Here is an 18308-nt window from a genome sequence, read left to right as displayed (position 1 = left end):
CACCATGCTAAACATTTGTAATAATCAAAGGGTTAAATTCCCAGTATATGACTTCTTTTAAATCAGTAAGAACAAAAGAAACACCTAATAGAAAAATGGGCATGGACAGAAATAGGCAATTTATAAAAGAAGAAATAGAAATTCTGATAAAATATGAAAAATATTCATATTCATTTGATACTCAGAATCAAAGAAGTGAAAATTGAAACAATGAGACACCATCGTCTGACTACCAAATTGGCAAAAGTTGTCATTAGGTGCCATCGAGTCGGTTCCAACTCATAGCAACCCTGTGTACAACAGAACAAAACACTGCCCAATCGTGGGCTATCCTCACAATTGGTGCTGTTTCAGCCCATTGTTGCAGCCACTGTGTCAATCCCTCTCGTTGAGGGTCTTCCTCTTTTTCGTTGACCCTCTACTTTACCAAGCATGATATCCTCCAGGGACTGGTCCCTCCTGATAATATGTCCAAATTAAGTGAGACGGGGTATTGGGCACTCATTTGTGCTGGTGGAGATGTAAACTGGTTCTACCTTTTTGAGGAAAATTTTCAACATCTATTAAAAGCCTTATGCTTTACCTTTGACCCAGCAATATACTTTTAGGAATTCATACAAAGGAAACAATCAGATAAATAACTTAAAAATGTATGGGCAAAGATATTCACTGCAGTATCATTTATAATACTGGAAAATTGGAACTTAATACAAACACACACACGCACACAATACATATATGATCTACAACCCTGAAGTAAATCCAGAGACCATCAGTATCTGTATTACCTGGGGGCCTTTTAGATACTCAGAACCTCAGGCCCCACCAGAAAGCCAAACCTGGTGCTGACTCACAGTGACCATGTAGGACAGAGCAGAACTGCCCCGTAGGGTTTCCAAGGCTGTAATCTTTACGGAAGCAGACTGCCACCTTTCTCCCATGGAGCAGCTGGTGGGTTCGAACTGCCAACTTTGGGTTAGTAGCTGAGTGCTTAACCACTGCGCCACCAGGGCTTCTTAGGCCCCACCTCAGACCTACTGAATCAGAATTCACGTTTTGACAGTTCCTTAGGGTATTTGTGTGAGCATTAAAATTTGAGAAGCACCGGCAGGGATCTACATCCAAATGTTAGCAGTGATTTTTGCTGGATGGTGACGCTTTGTTTCTATTTTAAATGCATCTTTAGTTTTTCTACCACTGGCATGCATTTTTTTCATAACCACATGTCAGTGGTAGAGAAACACACCATGCTATGGTGGCATATATCATTCCCCCTTCCTGGCACACCTAACCAACTACTCATCCAAGGTCAGGTCCTTAGCTCCTTCTTCCCCCACCCTCTGCCAGACAGTCTTTAAGTCCACTTGTGTTGTTGGTCTAGTAACTGTAGCACCGTGCTGAAATGATTACTCTTGCTTCTTCATCTGTTCAGATACTAAAATCAGGGGGAAAAATACCAAGAAAATTAGCCAGCCTCCAGTGCAGAAATGAAATGTAAATTGGCATTGTAATTATGATTAAGACAGTTATTCATCTGTCTCCTCCACTGGACTGTGAACTTCTTGAGAGCAAAGGACCGTAACTTACTCACCTCCCAGCTTAGAGTCTGACCCCAAGTAGGGACTCAGTAAATGTTTGTTAAATGTATGGAAGTGGAGGTGTTTTACCTGGCACTGAAGCGAGAAGTAAATCTGGTTGTCAGAAGGAATTAGGGCTGGGGGCCTCCACTCCCAGTCCGCACAAGCCCTTCCTTTTGTTCCCACCCTGAGCTCAAAGCCTAGGCAGGTCCAAGAGGGACTTCCCATTCCCCAACCTCCTCCAGTAAGAAGGGATTTACAAGGACCACACCCAAACTCCACCCTCTCTCTAATGAGCTGCTTTCCTCCCCACTGCCCACACCAACCCCAGGAAAGGCTCATGTGGAGATTTATCAAGAACCACCAACAACAAGAATAATGGTCACCCAGGACTTAGGCTGGACTTTGAGCCTGGGAGGAGATTTTTGGCCCCCAGAACTGGGGTGCTCCTCTGTCTCCTCCAAAGGCCTTGTGTCCCAGAGCCCTCCCCAGAAGCTGCCCCAGTCTGAGCTGCTCCATGTTCCTAAAAAATTAAATTCAACAAACATATGGGATACAGTTATGTGCTATAATGACACCTGTTAGCATTACTAAGCACTTAAATATGACAAGCTTTACCTGCATTGTTAAAATTTAATTCACCCAATAGTACTGTATAGTAGCTTATAATTTCCTTCTGCAGTGAAAGACTCTATGGTTCAGAGAAGTTAACTAACTCACTCCAAGTCACACAGCTAGCAAGTAAGCAGAACGTAGATTTGAACCTGGGTCTGTCTGACTCCAGAGCCTGAATGTTTAACTACTATACAGACTGCAACTCATCTGGCTTCATTTATCCATTCTTTCCACAAGCAATATTCCAGGAATATTTTTTGAGCACTTACTATGACCCAGGTATTGTATAAGGTGATGGGATTCAATGATGAGAAAACCAAATACCTGCACAGGGTCCCTGAGTGGTGCAAACTGTTAACACACTCAGCTGCTAATCAAAAGGTTGGTGGTTTGAATCCATTCAGAGGCTCCTTGGAAAAAAGGCCTGGCAGTCTACTTCCAAAAAATTAGCCATTGAAAACTCTATGGAGCCCAGTTCTAGTCTGACACACATGGGGTCCCCATGAGTCAGAGTCAACTCCACGGCAACTGGTTTACCCCTATGCACTGCCACCACCCACCTGTCAGTGGAGGCTTGTGTGTTGCTATGATGCTGAACAGGTTTCAGCAGAGCTTCCAGACTAAGATGGATTAGGAAGAAAGGCCTGATGATGTACTTCCAGAAATGAGCCAGTGAAAACCCTATAGATCACAATGGTCCCATCCAAAACCAAAGCAAACGATCATCCCCACAGGCAGCATTTCATTCCGTTGTGCGTGGGGTCACCATGAGCTGGGGCCAACTCTACAGCCACTAACACCACCACCCTTAGAGAGCTTAGTCTAGTGGGAAGACAGACACAGTCAAGGGAATCTCACAAACATTTGTAATTACAAACTCTCATAGATGTTCTGAGGGGAAAGTGCAGCATACACTGAGAGCACATAACAGGACCCAGCCTGCCCTGCAGCAGGGGGAAGCATAGTTCCTTCAAGCAGCATTTTAGAAAAACAGAGCAAAGGCCAATGTGGCTGGAGACAAGCCAGCAGCTGAGCGAGCAAGGGAAGGGAGGCATATTGGGGAAGAGAGTGGGTAGGGCCAAGTCACTCAGGGCCTTGGACCAGGCCAGGCACTGGGGATTTATGGAGAGGGTAAAGGAAGCTTTTCAAGAGTTTTAAATAGGACAAGGAAATCATCAGATTTGCTTTTCAGAAAGATCAATCTGGCTGCTGTTTGGAGAATGGATTGGAGGGGACAAAGAGTGTAAGCAGGGAACCAGTTAGGCTGTTGCAGTGGCCCAGGTGAGAGATGACGGTGGCTTGTACTGGGTGGTAGTGAGGGAGGAGGGAGAGTAGGATTCAGGATGTTGTTTGGAAAAGAAGGCCGATAGGATCTGCTGATGGGTTCGATGTGGGCTATGAGAAGGAATGATGCTGAGATTCTGGCTTTGGGCACCTAAATGCCCTACCGCTGCTTTTATTGAGATGGGGAACCCTGAGGGAGGAGCAGATCTGGGGGAGAATCAAGAGCTTTCTTTGCTTCAGTTTGAGGTGCCCAATGTCATCTAAGTGGAGGGGTACAGTTGTCCTCATCCCTGTATCCCCAGAGTTGGCACAGAACAGGTGCTTATAAAAGGAAAAAAAAAAAAAAGCTCAATTAAAGAATACACAAATGGGCAGAACTGGAGCCAAGTCTTTAAGAATGGATAGGATTTGGCCTGAGAGGGAGATATTTTTGATGCCTGAAATAAAAAGCAAATAGACCCGCTGGTTGAGCCACAGGATAAAGGAATGAATGTGATGTAGACGTGGCCCATGGGAGGCCTGTTGCTGCTGCCTCACCAAGGCTTTTTGTGCCTTTGCCAGTAACCCTGAGCCTCCTCTGTAGAGCAGGGAGAATAAATCAGACTAGGAAGTAAAGCGGTGGGGTTTTTTTTAAACACAAGAACTCAGAGTGTATGTGTGTGTCTGCCTTTAAGCATTCTTGTATTTGTATTTTTATATTTCATGGGTTATGAAGACCCTGGTCTTTCTAGCTGACTTTGTCTGCAAGGCTGAATTAAGGCTGAATCCTCCTTCTTATCTACATGGACTGAACCCCACCTCCACCCCCCCTCAGTGGACCAGGAACCACCCAGTGAACCAGGCTGAGCAGGTCAGGTCAGGCTTCATCAACGTGTTCAGGTGCTTACTGGTCATGGCTTCTTTTCCGACCAGCTAGCGTCAGGCTCTTTGCCCAGAGCCTCCAGAAGCACCAGGGAGTTCTTACATTCAGCAGCTAGTGTCCACAGGCAGGGCTTGAGATGTGACTGACCCAGAGGTCAAGGCCAAAGGCATTATTAGTATATAAATACAGTCTTCCTGTTTGTTTGTTCATTCAGTTCATCATTCATTTACTTATTCAGCAAATATCCTTGGGTCCATTGCTCATTGCAAATTACTTAACCTCCCTGCGCCCCAGTTTCCCCAGCTGTATAATGGGTATAGTAGTAACACTTTCCTCAAAAGGCTACTGTGAAGATGAAATTAAGGAATATCATTCAACAAATATTTAGTAAGCACATACAAATGCTAGGCCCGTACTGTTCTAAGTGCTGAGGTATGTGGCCGCTGTTGTTAGTCGCCCTTAAGTGCCTTCCATCTCACGGCGACCCTACATGTGCAGAGTAGAATTGCTTCATAGGGTTTTCAAGGCTGTGACCTTTCGGAAGCAGATCACCAGGTCCATCTTCTCAGGTGCCTCCGGATGGTTTTGAACTGCCAAATTTTTGGCTAGTAGTTAGAACCCAGAGAACTGACATTCTAATTAGAAGAAGTAGACAGTCAACAAATAGAGAGTGATGGTCAAGGAAGGCTTCACTGAGGAGGTGGCATTTCCACAGGGCTCTGAAGGAGGTAAGGAAGCAAGCCATTCAGACATGGGTGTAACAGGGAACTGGAGAAGTGAGCTGGGGGAGGAGGAGTTATACTGAGATCCTGTTGCCATTGAGTCGATTCCAACTCATAGCAACCCTGTATGACAGAGTAGAACTGCCCATAAAGTTTCCAAGGCTGTAACTCTTTACAGAAGCAGACCGCCACATCTCTGAGGAGTGGCTGTGAGTTTGAACAGCTGACCTTTCAGTTAGCAACAGAGCAATTAACCACTGTGCCACCAGGGCTCCTTTATACAGGGATGGGAGAGGGGAAGGATTGACTGCAGGCCATTTTAAGGACTTTGGCTTCTCTCCTGAATGAGATGGGAAGTCGTTTGATGGTTTTAAGAACAGGTGTAACATGATCCGGCTTCTAGTATTAAAGTATCACTCTGCAGCATTGAGAAGACTGCAGGGGGCAAGGGCGGAAGCAGAGAGGCAATTAGGAGACTGTGGCAATTATCCTGTCCAGGCTACAGATGACAGTGGCTTGGACTGGGGTGGAGGAAGTAGAGGGAAGTGCTGGATTCTGGATATATTTTGGAGGCAGAGCAGAACTATGTAAATGTTAATATCAATGAACTAAAGGTGCAATTCATAAAAGAAAAAAATTGATAAATTAGACTTCATCAAAATTAAGAACTTTTGCACTTCAAAAGACTATTAAGAAAATAAAAAGACAAGCCACATACTGAGAGAAAATATTTACAAACCCTGTATCTGATAAAGGACTTGTATCCAGAATATATAAAGAACTCTTACATCTCAATAATAAGACAAACAACCCAATTAAAAAATGGACAAAAGATTTTAATAGTCATTTCACCAAAGAAGACACATGAATGGCTAATAAGCATATGAAAAAATGCTCAACATCATTAGTCATTAGGGAAACGCAAATTAAAACCACAATGAGACACCATTACACATCCACTAAAATGGCTATAATCAGAAAGATAGACAATAACAAATGTTGGCAAGGATGTAGAGAAATAGGAACCCTTGTATATCGCTGATGAGAATATACTTGGGAGAATAGTTTGGCAGTTTCTTAAAAAGATAAAAATAAATTTAGCATACAACCCAGCAATTTCACTCCTAGTTACCTAAAACCAAAACCAACTCGTTGCTGTCAAGTCAATTCTGACTCATAGCAACCTTGTAGGACAGAGTAGAATGGCCCCATAGGGTTTCCAAGGCTGTAAATCTTTATGGAAGCAAACTGCCACATCTTTCTCCCACGGAGCAGCTGGGGGATTCAAACCATCATCCTTTTTTGGTTAGCAGCAGAGAGCTTAACCACTGCACCACCTAGTTACCTACCCAAGAGAAATGAAAACACACGTTCTCACAAAGAAATTCTTGCAAATGTTCATAGCAGCACTATTCACAATAGCCAAAAAGCGGAAATAACCTAAATATCAATCAAAATATAGAATTCTACAAGGGAATACTGTAATACAATAATACTATAATGAGGAATGAAATACAGATGCATCTTACAACATGGATGAATCTCAAAAACATTATGGTCAGTGAAAAGAAGCCAGATACAAAAGACGACATATCATATGATTCCATTTAAAAACGAAATTTCCAGAAAAGACAAATCTATAGACAGAAATTGTAAGAAGCCCTGGTGATGCAATGGTTAAGCACTTGGCTGCTAACCAAAAGGTTGGCAGTTTGAACCCATCCAGCGGCTCTTTGGAAGAAAGACCTGGCGATCTGCTTCCATAAAGATTACAGCCAAGAAAACCCTATGGGGCAGTTCTATTCTGTCACATGGGGTCGTCGTGGTTGGAATTGACACGGCAGCTCCCAATAACACAACATAGACAGATAGGAGACTAATAGTGGCCTGAGGGCGGGGCTGGGAATGGTGATTCATTGTAACCAGGCAAGAGGGATCTTACTGAGGTGATGGAAATGTTTGAAACTGGATTGGGTGATGGCTGCACAACTTGGTGAATTTATTAAAAGTCATTACATTGTTCACTTAAAATGGGCAGACTATCCTATGTAAATTACACCGCAATAAAATTTTTTTAACAAGAAAAAATGTTAATGATATATCTAAATGTAAACAATCTTTTTGTATATAAGACATTTAGCACAGTGTTTGGAACATAATAAGGGCTCAATAAATGTAGTTAACTTTTTTTTTTTCTGGCAACTTCTTAGCTTTTGCTTTGGTCCAGTTGTACTGACTTCCCCTGCATTGTGTGTTGTCCTTCCTTCACCAAAGATCTTTGTCTACTATCTAGTGAATTTCTCTCCCCCTCCCTCCCCACCCTCATAACTGTCAAAGAATGCTTTCTTCTGTGTTTAACCTTTTCTTGAGTTCTTACAATAGTGGTCTTATACAATATTTGTCCTTTTGAGACTGACTAATTTCACTCTGTAGTTAACTTTTTAAGCTAATGTTATTGCCATCATTATTATTTATGTGATACCTACTATGTGCTGGGCATTGTGGTATCAAAAACCCAAAACTCGTTGCTGTCAAGTGCTGCATAAAGTCAAATCCCAGGAAAGAATCCCTGGACTGGGAATATGACATAAACTTTACACCGTAATGACAGGGTTTTAGGTCCAAATCTTGCTGCCATTGCTGGCAAGTCACTCTAAAAGTTATTCTCCCCTGTTCTGTTCCTTTATAGCAATCACAACATTTGTAATTTTATTTATTTGTGTGAGCACTTGTTTCATGTCTATCTTCCTCACTAGACTGTAAGCCCTATGAGGGCAGGGAAGGGTCTGTTTCACTCATTACTGGCAGGCAGGCAGATTCTGGGAGACTTTTTGCTTTTCTGATAAAGGAACATGTGCTGCCGATACTGCCCCTTTCCTCTTTTGTCTCCCTCCTCCCCCCATGAGTGTGCACAGGATGTCTGGAGCTGCAGCAGTGGTCCTACAACCATGAGATGACACACAAAAGCCAAAGCCAAGGTGTGAAGGATGATGGAGAAAGATGGAAAGAGCGTGTATCTTTGATGACTTTGTTGAACACTGAGCCCAAATGCCAGCAAATGCCCACCTGCAGAATTCTTATATGTGACAAAAAATAATCTTGTATTTAAGCCATTGTTGGTAGGGTTTTCTATTTTTGGCATGGAACACATTCCTAAATGATTCTACCAATATGACAGGTGATATTCTTGAGAGAGACTTTTGTCTAGTGGAGAAGATGGACATGTAAACAAATTCATGCTCTTGTAAAACACTTGCTTTGTGAGGTAATGGACTGAATCAAGGAGTTGCATACTGGGTTTTGGTTTAGGTGACTGGGTGGATGGTTGCTTCACTAGCTGAGATAGGAAGCCTAGGAGGGAGCTCATTTGTGAGGCAAGATTAGTTCTTTTCTGGGCATGTGGGTTTAAGGTACCTGTAGGACATCTACAGAGAGGGGCTCAGAGATGGCAGGATGTATGGCTGTCAGTTCAAGGGAGAAGATTGTGCTACGGCATAGAATGAGTGTCATCAGTGTACACAAATGTGTGAAGCCTAAGAGTGAAAGTGTATTGAGCTCTTGTTTCAGGTTCTATGCTAAGTGCTTCGTATCATTACCATCATCACCATCATCATCATCATCATCATCCATCATCACAGTTAGTATTTACTGAGCACTTATTAGTGATACCAAATAGCAGAGACCTTATAAAACCCTCTTTGGAAGCAGTGGGAGATGCAGAAACATGGCAGTTAGACTCTAAGTGCTTTGCCTGTACTATCTCATTTAATTCTCAGAACCAAGAAAGGGAAGAACCATTTTTATTCCAATTTTAATTAGGAGAAAACTGAGGAATATAGAAATTAAGTAATTTACCCTCAGTCATACAGGTAGTGAGTTGTGGAACCAGAAGCACCCAAAGAGAGTTTGTAGAATGAGAGAGAAGAAAACATGTTTTTCTTCTTTTTAAAATGAAGGTATAATATGTATATGAAATGTTATACACAACTTATAAGTATACAGCTCAATGCATATTACCAGGTGAACTCACCAGTGTAACCACCATCCAGATCAAGACACAGAATGTTACCAAGACTGTAGAAGCATTCCTTGTGTCCCTTGATCATTCCCTGCCTCCCACCTAAAGGTAATCATGACTTTGACTTCTATCACCATAGATTAGTTTTGTTTCAAATATCAACATTTAAGGAGTGGAAAGAGAAAGATGAGCCTGAAAAGGAAACTGAGATAAACTGGTCAGAGGGATAGGAGGCGGTCCAGAGAACTTGATCTAGGCTTTACCCATCATGTACACACACCGGTTGGAAATTAGTGATACAAAGTAGCAGAGACTTTGGAAAACCCTCTTTGGCAGCAGTGCGAAATGTAGCAAGAGCAGTTGGTAGTGACAGCAGTGTTAGCAACTGTATCCACCTCTAGGGCATGTTCAGCAGCAAGGTACTGAATCAATTCTGCTGCATGATTTGGGGTGGTTTTCCTCATTATGTATCCTCCAAGTTGGATTCTTAATTTTGTGAGCTACCCAATATGATCTATTATCTAATATGTTACCTTAATAGGTCAAGAGAGAAAGACCTTATAACCTTTGTGAAAGACAATGGTCATTCCCTTGTCTTTTTTGAAATAAAACTCTAATTTTTTTTTCCAGGAAGCAATCTGCCCAGCCCCAGGAGATAAATCACAAATGGTCTAAGTCCATACCATTCTATGTAATACCATACTTTTTGTCAATGTACATTAGCTCTCATCTTCACAACAATTCTGGAAGGCAGGTATTATCTTTTCCATTTTACTGATGGGAAAACCCAGGCTTAGAGGAGTGACCTGGTTTTGAACACAGGTCTGACTAAGTAACTATTTCCACTGCACTAACCCATTACTCATCTGTGGGTAATTTTGTCCTTTTTTTTTTTTTTTTAATGACTCTGGTTGTGAGTATTCTATTTTCCTATTTGACCTATAAGGATGTCCTGTATGCCTCCTCCCCAACCACCTTTGACAATCAAGGAGCTCCTTGAGGGACTCACGACCCCTCAGGAACCGCTCCTAATGACTTCTAGGAAACTCCTAACCTTCCAGAAGTGCCTATTAGAGTTATTAGGACTCCCAGGATCCCCCCTCCCAAGAGCTGCTCCTAATGACCCGCTCCTAATGACCCCCAATCCCCGCTCACTGAGGAACTGCTTCTAATGACTCTAAAGACTCTACCTCCCCTCAGGACCTGTCGTAATGACCCTCAGGGCTCCCTCCCCTTCAGCAACTGCTCCTAATTGTCCTCAGGAAGTAAGGTGACCAACCGTCCCGGTTTGCCGGAGAGTTAGGGGGTTCCTAGGACACAGGGCTTGTTTTCAGACCAAGACAGACCCGGGCAAACTGGGACAAGTTCACCACTTTATTAGAAACTCTTTGACTTCTGAAACTGCCCTTAGTAGTCCCTATCACATTTCCACACAAGCCAAGGGTCCAAATCACCTCGAGAAGACTCTGCCCCACCCTTTCATTAAAAACACCCTACAATAACCTCATCGCCCTTACCCACCTTTCCGACCATCCCATTTCTAGGTACTCATTTCTTTCAATCCTGATTAGCTACGGATGTCCAGAAGCTAGTCTATGATTGGCCAGCTCCGCGATTCAGACGAGATGCTCAGTGGCCGTGGTCCCGAGTGGTACAGCATTTTCTCCTGGCAACAGCCCGAGCCGGCGCTCATAGGCTGAGCAGATTGATATGCCGGGACTTTGAGGCGGCTACATCACATGCTCATTGGCTGTTTGGGATCTTATAGCTGTCCTCGGATTGGTCGACTCCGTGGGGCGCTGTGCGGCTGCGCAAAGGCCGACTTTCGAGGAGGCGGAGCTTAGTCCTTCGCCAGCTGGAAAAGCAATAGAATCGGCAAGTGGCGACATTAAAAGTTGGACCTAAGCCCTGCCGGGGCGGTAGGCTTTAGGTGAGAACCATAGGATTTTCTAATCCTTTAGGTTTGTTGCTGCTGTAGTCGTGACCGTGAACCTCGGTGGGTGAGGGGCAAGGGTTCGTTCAGAGGTGAGTGATAGGCATAGTTTTTGACCAATGGGAGAAGGAGCTTCCAAAGTGGGTTCTGAGATTGGCCCTTTCCAATCTCTTATGGCCAATGGACGTCGGGAAGGGGGGCGGGTCTACCGGACCTTATTTTCTTCTTCCTGCGACCCAACCTCACTCGCCTAGGCGGCGGGGCCGGGAGGGGCTGGACTCCTGTACGGTGAGGTTTGGGTATCTTGGGAGCGGGGAGGGGGAAGTTACCTGTGGAGCGGTGCCCGCGGGAGAGGCTGCGAGGGGAGGGGGTGAAGGTGCGAACTGCTGTTAGTAACAGCTAGCTTTATTGAGTAGTTGGGTGCCGGGCCTAGTGCTTACTGTTTCGCTTTCATCATCTGACTTAATCACAGCAACCCTGCAGGGCAGGGGGTTGGGATCCCCATTTTACAGGTGGGGAAACTGAGACTCAGGCAACTTACACAACCAAGGTCACACAGGTAATGAATGAGAGACCAGACCTGTAGTCAAGAGTTGTTTTGACTCTGGAGCCGGTGCTCTTGAACCACTAAGCTTTGTTACTGGTAGAGGAAGGAAAGGTGTCAGGGAATGGGAGCTCTCCCCAGGGAACATACTGGGGGAAGGGAATCCAAGGGTTGAAGAAAGGAGATGAGCAACTGAGGTGAGGGTAAGGAAATCACTTATTCAGCAGTTACCGGGTGCCTGCTTTGTGCCGTGCTTTGTTCTAGGTTCTAGGCATACAAAGATGAATAGGGCCAAAGGTGCATGTAGCTGGTGGGCCCCTTCCAAGGCGTGGGGGGAAGCCTTAACACTGATCACAAGGTACCTTTTTGTAAAAGTAGGATATCTTTTTTTTTTAAAGAGGATTCTCAAAATTGAATAAACTTCAGATTCCTTCACACTTGAACCTACCCTTGCAAAGGACTTAGTCTAGGTGGAGAGTAGAATGTAGGCATTTAGTAATGGAAGGAGCAAAAGGAGTACATTTCAGGATTGTGAGCAGATTTCCTGGTATGTAAAACAGGGGTAATAGTACACCTCCCATGCAAACTTCCTACAAGGTGCATGGAAAGAGCCTGGCCAGGAACACACGATATTTTTGGTGGATGCAGGTAGTGGAGCTTGTCTTCTTTCCTCTCTCAGACAGCTCTCCCTTCTGTCTCCCCAGTCTGTTACTAGATTACTGGCAAGTTGGGAGCAGTTTTCTGCCCTCTGGGCTCTCTCCAGCCTTCAAGGGGACTCTTGGAATTGGGCTGCCATGGCTTTGGGGCCCAGACTGGGGGAGCAGAACAGCTAAGCCCTTGGTGAGGAGGTTCAGTAGAGGGCATGCTGTTTTTGCTTCTAAACGGACTCCTTTTAGCTGGTACGCTTTGTCTTTTCTCAGTTGAGATGGTTTGTTGTGTTACCAGAGGATGGCTCGTGCACCCACTTAGCTGAAGGCCTCATCTAAAAGCGTTAACAGAGTATTTTATTTTCTGCAATCACTTGTGAAGTTTGCCCTGTATTGCTAGTTTATTGCCTGTTTAAATTTTGTCCTTTGAGTTCTGGGTACAGTGCAGTTAAACTAGTCTCTAGCTTGACTTCAGTAAGTACTGCTGAAACTGCATTTTGGCTTAAATGTGAGAACAGTTTCACTTTAGGGTTTTAAAAATCATGGCTAGAAGGAGGCCCATACGTAGCTTTTTAAATCTGCTTGTATGTTATGTTTAATGCTCTGAGAAGGGATTAGCAAGGTGTGAATAGAGACTAAATTGAAAAGATAAAAGGGTAGGATATAGGCAGGGCAGCTGTATTGTTAGATAGGACCAACCACTGAATAATTACAGTTTTTCCGTTTGTAGCTGAAACAATGTTTCCATGTAAATGAGATTTGAATACATAGTTTTGATACATCAGCTTCTTTTAGACAGAATCTTTTCTATCTGTATTTCAAGTTCACTTAAATGACTTTTCCAGAGGCAGATTCCAGCTGTGAGGTCTCATTGCTTCTTTAGAATTTCTACATCCTCTTTTACTATTTTCAGCACTGACATCCCCAGCACTGAATTTTGATTTTTATATAATTTTATGCTCTTAATGTATTTCTTTAGATTTCATCTGACCAAAGTGACCTCAAAAAGGAGGGAAAATGGCTTCTGAATCAGAAACCCTGAATCCCAGTGCTCGGATAATGACCTTCTATCCGACCATGGAGGAGTTTCGGAACTTCAGTCGATACATTGCCTACATTGAATCCCAAGGAGCTCATCGGGCTGGGCTGGCCAAGGTAAGGGGTAGTATTGTTCAGCTTGGCTTTTGTTTCAGAGGGCAGCAGTAAGATTTTTCCTAATGAAGGCCAGAAGAACTGGGTTTTATTGAAAGGCAGGTAGGTGATGAGTGTATGCTGCCCTGTTCACAAGTTAATTCCTTTTGTTGGCATCTGAAGAATCACCGCTTTTAGGTGGGAGAAGAGCTGCTTGGAAAGAGCAAGTGTTCCCAGGACCAGATGCTTTGGTGCCTCAGTCCTCATGGTGGAGACGGGTGCTTTAGTGTTTTTTGTCTCTGTCATGGAGCGCTTAGGCCATTCAAAGTCTCTTGCTCTGATTTCATTCTCATTGAGCACCCTCATAACTTGACGTTCCATGTGAACTTTCTTCAAGGGGAGAATGCCTGCCAGCATGAATATTCTGGTCCTTGCAACTTGAAATTGGTTTCTGGTTTATGCTTTTTTCTCTGGTGAGTCCGGTTAGTTTTTTCGCCTGAGTCAAATCAGCCCTTGTCAGAATTAGGTAAATAAATAAAATGAGTGTGTTTCTGGAAGGATCCTCAAGAAACTCAGGCAGGGGACTCTGAACCAGGAAAAAAACTTTTTATTGTTTTATATTGTTTGAATTTGCTACGATGTGTATATATTTTTTAGTTTGAAAAAAAGAAAGTAAGGACAAGCTGAGGACCAGTCCTTGGATCTTGGTACCTCCACTGAGGCTTGAGACATTTCCATCTTTACTCTTACATGCAGATACTGCTACTGCAGGGTTAATAGCAGGTAGAAGTGCAGGACCTCAGTGTAGCTTTTTTCATAGTAAGTTTTTTGGGGGTTTGACTTCTTATTAGTTTAAAAAAATTGCAAAAGTATTCTGGTTATTACAAGTTAAATAATTGGAGTTAAGTAAAGAAAAGGCTAATCTTCATCCTCTCTCGTGCCATATCCATAACGTAATCAGTGTTAATTGATCGGCATATCTTTTTCCATACCTTTTTCTCTGCTCACACAAACACAGGTAAGACATTATTTTTTCTTTTATTTTAAACAAAATAGGACTGTGCCATATGTATTTATGTGTCTGTTCGTTCTGTTTTCTTTTTTTATAATGTGTGTTTTTCCCTCTAGGTCAATTATGGATCCAACTCATTCTTTTTTTTTCTCATTAATTTATTGTTATTTGAATAGGTAGTACACTTACGTGGATGAGAAACAAAATGTTATTAGAAGGTAGATATTGTGATGTCTCATTCTCAACTCTTAGGAGTGTAGAGTTGACCAAGTCAAGTAAAATTATATTTTTCTTTTTCTTTTTTTTAAAAGAGAGCCCTGCAGTTAGATTGAGAGAGAATCAGCTCTTCACCCTTTTTTCTAGGTGCCGAGATAAGAATACTGAGGCTGGAAACAAGTATTTCCTTAGGTCATTGCAGCTAGGCAGCTAGTTAGCCGTAGAACTGAATCACGGTTAGCATGGCAGTGTGACTTGCTGTGTTTGGGTGAGTGTGGTTAAATCAAGGTAACTTTCTAGAAAACTTGACTGTTAGGTTGGATAGCAGCCTACGCACTTCCTGGACTCTGACTGGCTTTTTTGGTTTCTGACCTGTCTCTTTGTGTCATGTGTTCCCTACAGGTTGTTCCTCCAAAGGAGTGGAAGCCACGAGCCTCCTATGATGATATTGATGATCTGGTCATTCCTGCCCCCATCCAACAGCTGGTGACTGGGCAGTCTGGCCTTTTTACTCAGTACAACATACAGAAGAAGGCCATGACTGTTCGAGAGTTCCGCAAGATAGCCAATAGTGATAAGTGAGTGAAAACATGCTTCTTTCTTTACCTGTCATAGCATCTGGGACCTAGCATCTCATCCCTACAGCTGTCTCAAAGGCTATGACCATCCTCCGGAGGAACAGTTTACTCAGCTCTACCTTCTGTCTTCCTTTCTGTTCTTTTTATGGGAGCACTTCCTCTTCTCAGTACTGTGTCACAGTCCAAACCTGTTCATGTTCTTACATAAGGTTATCCCATTGTTTTTCCATCAAAAGGAGAATCATATTCTGGTAAGTGGCTGAGTTGCGAAAGAGAAAGTTGGAGATGATTCAGAAGGAGTTCTTGCTGGATGTATTGATACCTCCTTCTCAAAAAGTGGCCTTAGTTTCAGTTTATCTCTTTCTTCTGGATCCATCTGTCTTTCCATAATCATGCTCAGACTCCTCAGTATCCACTTAGCTGCTGTCCCATTTTTTGTTTTGACGTTAACAAAATGTGAATAAATTACCAAGCTGTTCGCTATTTTCTATCACCCTGTTCATTCTTACCTTTAAGAAACTTTGTTTAGGCCAGTTGTTTTCAGTTGTTTTTCTCTGCTGCTTTTAATATTTAAGTGTCATTTGACCTCAGATTCGCAGAGAATGTATTTTGTGTTTCCCTCATTTGGCTCTTATTGCTCCTTCTTAATTTTTCTTGAATCTTTCTCATGTTACTTCTTGGTTTTGATTTCCACAAGGATTCCTCCCTTCTCCCTTGCTTCTTTTCCTGAGCGTTTTTGGTCTATGTCTGTCTCGATTTCAGCCAGTCAGACAAATTATGCCGTCACTGTGAATGAGCCCAGAGCTAGATCTTTAGCTTGCCAGTTTTCACACTCTGGGGGCGGCGCTTCGTGTGCTTTGTCATCGCTCTCATCAGGTCTTGCTTTTTCTATTTCTGCTCTTTACTTTCCTTCCGTTTAACTTACCACAATTCTAATTGAGATCTCTAGTTTTATTGATAACTGAACTCCTAAAATATCTGTATTGCTGGCCTCCCTGTTATCCAGTGCGAGAACTTATATATAAAAGCATGCTGAAGAAGTGTGATATGCTCTGTAGATGAAAGGTTGTGTCATCCTTTCATCTGTGTCATGTGTGTGCATTCTATTTCTGTTTCTCACTTGGACTCTACCAGGGGCCTTAGCCCCTTGCCAGTCTTTACTTCTTGTCAGCATATGCTAGACTTTTCCTTCTTTCGAGATACCTCTTTTCTTTTTAAATTTGCAAGTCCTATGTCTATTCCCTTCACCCTGAAATACAACAAATTCTTAACTTGATTTCTATCTGCATGTCGAGCCAGCTTTGATAAAACCCAGTAGTTACAAATCCAAATTTATAAAACATATCTGTTGGAGGTGGGAGATGTCTGTGTATCTCTGTCTATGTTTGTATAATTTAGGGTTCCCCAAATGTAACATTTGATATGCACCAATCTATTTTTGTATTTTAAGGCATTTTTAATGTATTTTGGGCAGGATTATCTATTGAGTGTTAGCCATTGCATAAGGTGCTGGGCATGTAGCAGTGAAATGAGCCCTCTTGGAGAGCTTCCTTTACATTGGTGCAGGGAAATGAATGCTGTCAGAGGCCTCAGCTTTTCACATACTGGCTGAATTTAGATGTCTGTGGGCATATTGGGGTTCATGGCTCTTGGTTCTCCCAGGTTTGTAAGCCTGCTTTCTGCCAAGTGGCCAGGCCACTCCTGAACCAGCAGAACGTAGTTTAAGTAGAGTTTCTCTAGAGAGTTGAGGATATTGTGCCTCTTAAGGAAGATGGGTTTACATCTGAGTGTCATCGTCCTTGGGCCCAGAGCATATGCAAGGGATATTGAAGGAGTTGCTTAGAGCCTTGAAAGTCAAACTTATGTCTTGTTCATCTGAAATGTCTTGCTTGTCCCTGGAAAAGGGAATGATGTCTTATAATGTTCATGCCTAATGAATTTAGTCCCCTTTTAGTGGATAATACTTTTACTTTTGCTTTTTGAAAGGTACTGTACCCCACGCTATAGTGAGTTTGAGGAACTTGAGCGGAAATACTGGAAAAATCTCACATTTAACCCCCCAATCTATGGTGCAGATGTGAATGGCACTCTCTATGAAAAGGTGAGACTCACTGGAAACCCTCTGTGCAGCATTTTTGTAATTTTGCAGTGTAAAACCATTTTTATAACGCTCAGCACATAGTAGGCACCTAAACGCCATTCCGTGAAGGGGTGGGTGAACAATTGAATGACCTACCAGCAGTTGATGGCTGTGTTCACTTAATTGTGGGTATTTTTACATGTGACTGAATTTTATTTGTCCTACTCTACATGTGAATTGAATGATGTGGTGTTCTTTTCAAGGGCTGTTAGCATAATCTGTGGGTGGTAACTGATGAGTTCTTGAGAGGGTGGGATCACAGAAAATGAAATGTTGGGGGAGAGGCAATGTGATTTCTGCAGAAAAAAAGATCACTGCCTAATCTACTGAAAGGGGTATATATTTAAGAAGAAAAATGTATTTAGATTTTCAGAATCCCTCAAGATTTTGTAGCAAAAGCTGTTTTTAAAAATTGCATTGCCTTGGGATATAGTGCTGTTTGACATAAGGAACTGCCTTAGAAATGGCAAAAGAGGGAATTATTTGATATTGTCTTTGGATGATTAAAAATCTATAGGACATTTCAGGAGTTATTGCTCAGATTGATTTTAATGTTTCTGCAGATAATTGGAAGGACGGAGTTTAAAAAGTGCGTTCCAAGTTCGTTCATAACAGTTTTTCTAGGTGGGAAGTCAAGCTTAAAGGGATGAATGACAGGAAGATGCTACAAAAATTTGGGGTGGGAAGGTACAAAAGTGGGGTACAATTATCGAGCATGTACTTAATGACTCAGGAAAAGGATTGGGTGGCATTGTAGACTTTTAACTGAAGACACTGACCAGTGGAAATTGGGGCTAGAAAAGCCACAAAATTGTTATAGTTAATTGCTATGTTTTGCATTTTTTATGGTCTAAGAGTTCTTTCCTATTTTGGTTTACATTTCTTGGTCTTCAATTCAAGCACTTCCTCCTGGGGATTACAACAGGTGCTGTCATCTCCTTAGCATCTTCCGTACGCTAATATTGTTCACAAAGTGGCACTTGCCTTTTGGAGATGAAATGGCCTCAGTTTCAGTGGTGGCTGTGAAAA

General features: G+C 42.7%; 1 protein-coding gene across 4 annotated transcripts in view; it reads left to right on the top strand.

The window, feature by feature from the left end:
* Positions 1-10882: 10882 nt before the first annotated feature.
* The window catches only part of KDM4A (lysine demethylase 4A), a 45623-nt gene continuing 38197 nt past the window's right edge, over positions 10883-18308 (top strand). For 2 of the 4 annotated variants that reach the window (XM_023727135.1, XM_023727137.1), the window contains exons 1-4: positions 11255-11299; positions 13182-13357; positions 14964-15139; positions 17126-17240. In XM_023727135.1, coding sequence (XP_023582903.1) covers positions 13220-13357; positions 14964-15139; positions 17126-17240 — 429 coding nt within the window. In that variant the 5' untranslated portion in view covers positions 11255-11299; positions 13182-13219. Of the gene's footprint in view, positions 11009-11254; positions 11300-13181; positions 13358-14963; positions 15140-17125; positions 17241-18308 lie in introns of those variants that run through there. The other 2 variants (XM_004371846.1, XM_023727136.1) reach the window with 2 other exon arrangements.

The sequence above is a fragment of the Trichechus manatus genome, unplaced genomic scaffold (assembly GCF_000243295.1).
Source record: "Trichechus manatus latirostris isolate Lorelei unplaced genomic scaffold, TriManLat1.0 scaffold00015, whole genome shotgun sequence".
Taxonomy (NCBI): domain Eukaryota; kingdom Metazoa; phylum Chordata; class Mammalia; order Sirenia; family Trichechidae; genus Trichechus; species Trichechus manatus.
Note: the sequence above shows the minus strand (reverse complement) of the source record. Positions and strands in the feature narration are given on the sequence as shown.